We start from the raw sequence: 1,419 nt of genomic DNA, 5'->3' as shown, positions 1-1,419 counted from the left end.
AATAATGTTCTTTTTAGCAACATCATATGACCCCTTTAAACAAAAGCCTTTAGATCAAAAGGTTTTTAAGATGATCAGAAACACGTCAAGTGTGATATGTAATGATAGTAATGCTACAATCTCGTCATTTTATGGCATTTGGGAATTTTTTTCCAGCACTCACAGCTGAGGAAGGCTGGGTTTGAGGAAAGGGTCGTTCTCGGAACCATTCACAGCCTTGGTCTTGCGTGGTTTGGGTTCAGAGTTGGTGCTGGGCGACTGTGAGCTGCTGGCTGATGGGGGTTTTCTCTTAGCTAACAGTTTCCGCTGTCTCTCGATTTCTTCCCGTTGTTGAATGATCCATTCCTGCTGTCTGCAGAAAAACAGTCGATGAATAACTGCTCATACAGGCAAATCTGTAATGCACTCACTTATAGATCCTACCATTGATGGGTGAACATTTGATTAAAGAAAGACATAACTGTTAAGGGACTTTAGTCCAATGTATTTTACAAGTCAAGTTATCGTAATGTTCACACATGCAGAATAGTGTTTACTTTGAAAGGCTATAGAGGACTGCATGTGCAAATACAGAAGTCTACTTTGGGCTTCATTAAGCGTCTTACTTGACGAGGTTCTGGAAGGCGTAGCCGTCTGTCCACTGCTCTGTAAACGAGGCTCCGCGTCTCACAGTGGTGAAATGACCCAAACGCAGTCGATCCTGCATGCTCTTCTCCCGACACGCCTGCTTCTCCTGTGTGCTCTGGACAAATACACACACCTTTATAAAGATCTGAATCGCTTCTTATTTTACGGTGTTGAAACTATTAAAGCTTGTGGTTAAATGATGACCCTTATACTGAAGCACTGGGTATTTTTTATTTTTTTTTACAACCAACAGCTAAAACTAAAACTTCTGAAATCTTCACCTTCTCAATCAGAAGTTTTTTGCTCATCGTGATGCACATGTTTAAACGTTCTTTGTACTTTTCTAGAAGCTTTTGCTGCTCATCAATTTGTCTCCTAAGATCACAGTTTGCCTGCAGGGAAGAGAAAGAAACTTTAAATATATTATGAAAAATAACAACAAAGTTAGGGTTACACCAAGTCTGATGTAACTAAAATTGGCAGCAAATCAGATTCTGTAAGTCTATACATAATGAAAATGCACTCTAGTCACTCAAAAGATTTAAAGAGTTTAACGAATAAATAATATATATTTAACAATATCATGAATAGTCTGATACATTATTCATTTGAATTAATAGAAATGATTATGATTAATTGTCCTCCTCCTCATCTCTTTTCTCACCCGCAGCAGATCGTCTATCCTGCCCTCCTTCTTCTCCAGGTCCAGGTTTTTATTGCTCTCTATAGCGGCCAGTTTCACCACCGTCAGGTCAGTCTACAGGAGGAGCAAGACACAAACACACACACACA

At 39.5% G+C, this 1,419-nt stretch overlaps 1 protein-coding gene across 1 annotated transcript; it reads right to left on the bottom strand.

The window, feature by feature from the left end:
• Positions 1-159: 159 nt before the first annotated feature.
• On the bottom strand, positions 160-1,380 carry LOC107577672 (serine/threonine-protein kinase tousled-like 1). Its single transcript, XM_016263720.1, has 4 exons — positions 1,292-1,380; positions 909-1,019; positions 606-742; positions 160-352 (listed from the first exon to the last, which is right to left on the bottom strand). Exons 2-4 carry the CDS (start codon positions 945-947, stop codon positions 160-162), a joined length of 369 nt encoding a protein of 122 aa, XP_016119206.1. The 5' UTR covers positions 948-1,019; positions 1,292-1,380.
• Positions 1,381-1,419: the final 39 nt, after the last annotated feature.

The sequence above is a fragment of the Sinocyclocheilus grahami genome, unplaced genomic scaffold (assembly GCF_001515645.1).
Source record: "Sinocyclocheilus grahami isolate Dianchi unplaced genomic scaffold, SAMN03320097.WGS_v1.1 scaffold6823.1, whole genome shotgun sequence".
NCBI classification, from domain to species: Eukaryota; Metazoa; Chordata; class Actinopteri; order Cypriniformes; family Cyprinidae; genus Sinocyclocheilus; species Sinocyclocheilus grahami.
The sequence above is the reverse complement of the archived record's forward strand: the minus strand, read 5'-3'. Positions and strand labels throughout refer to the sequence as shown.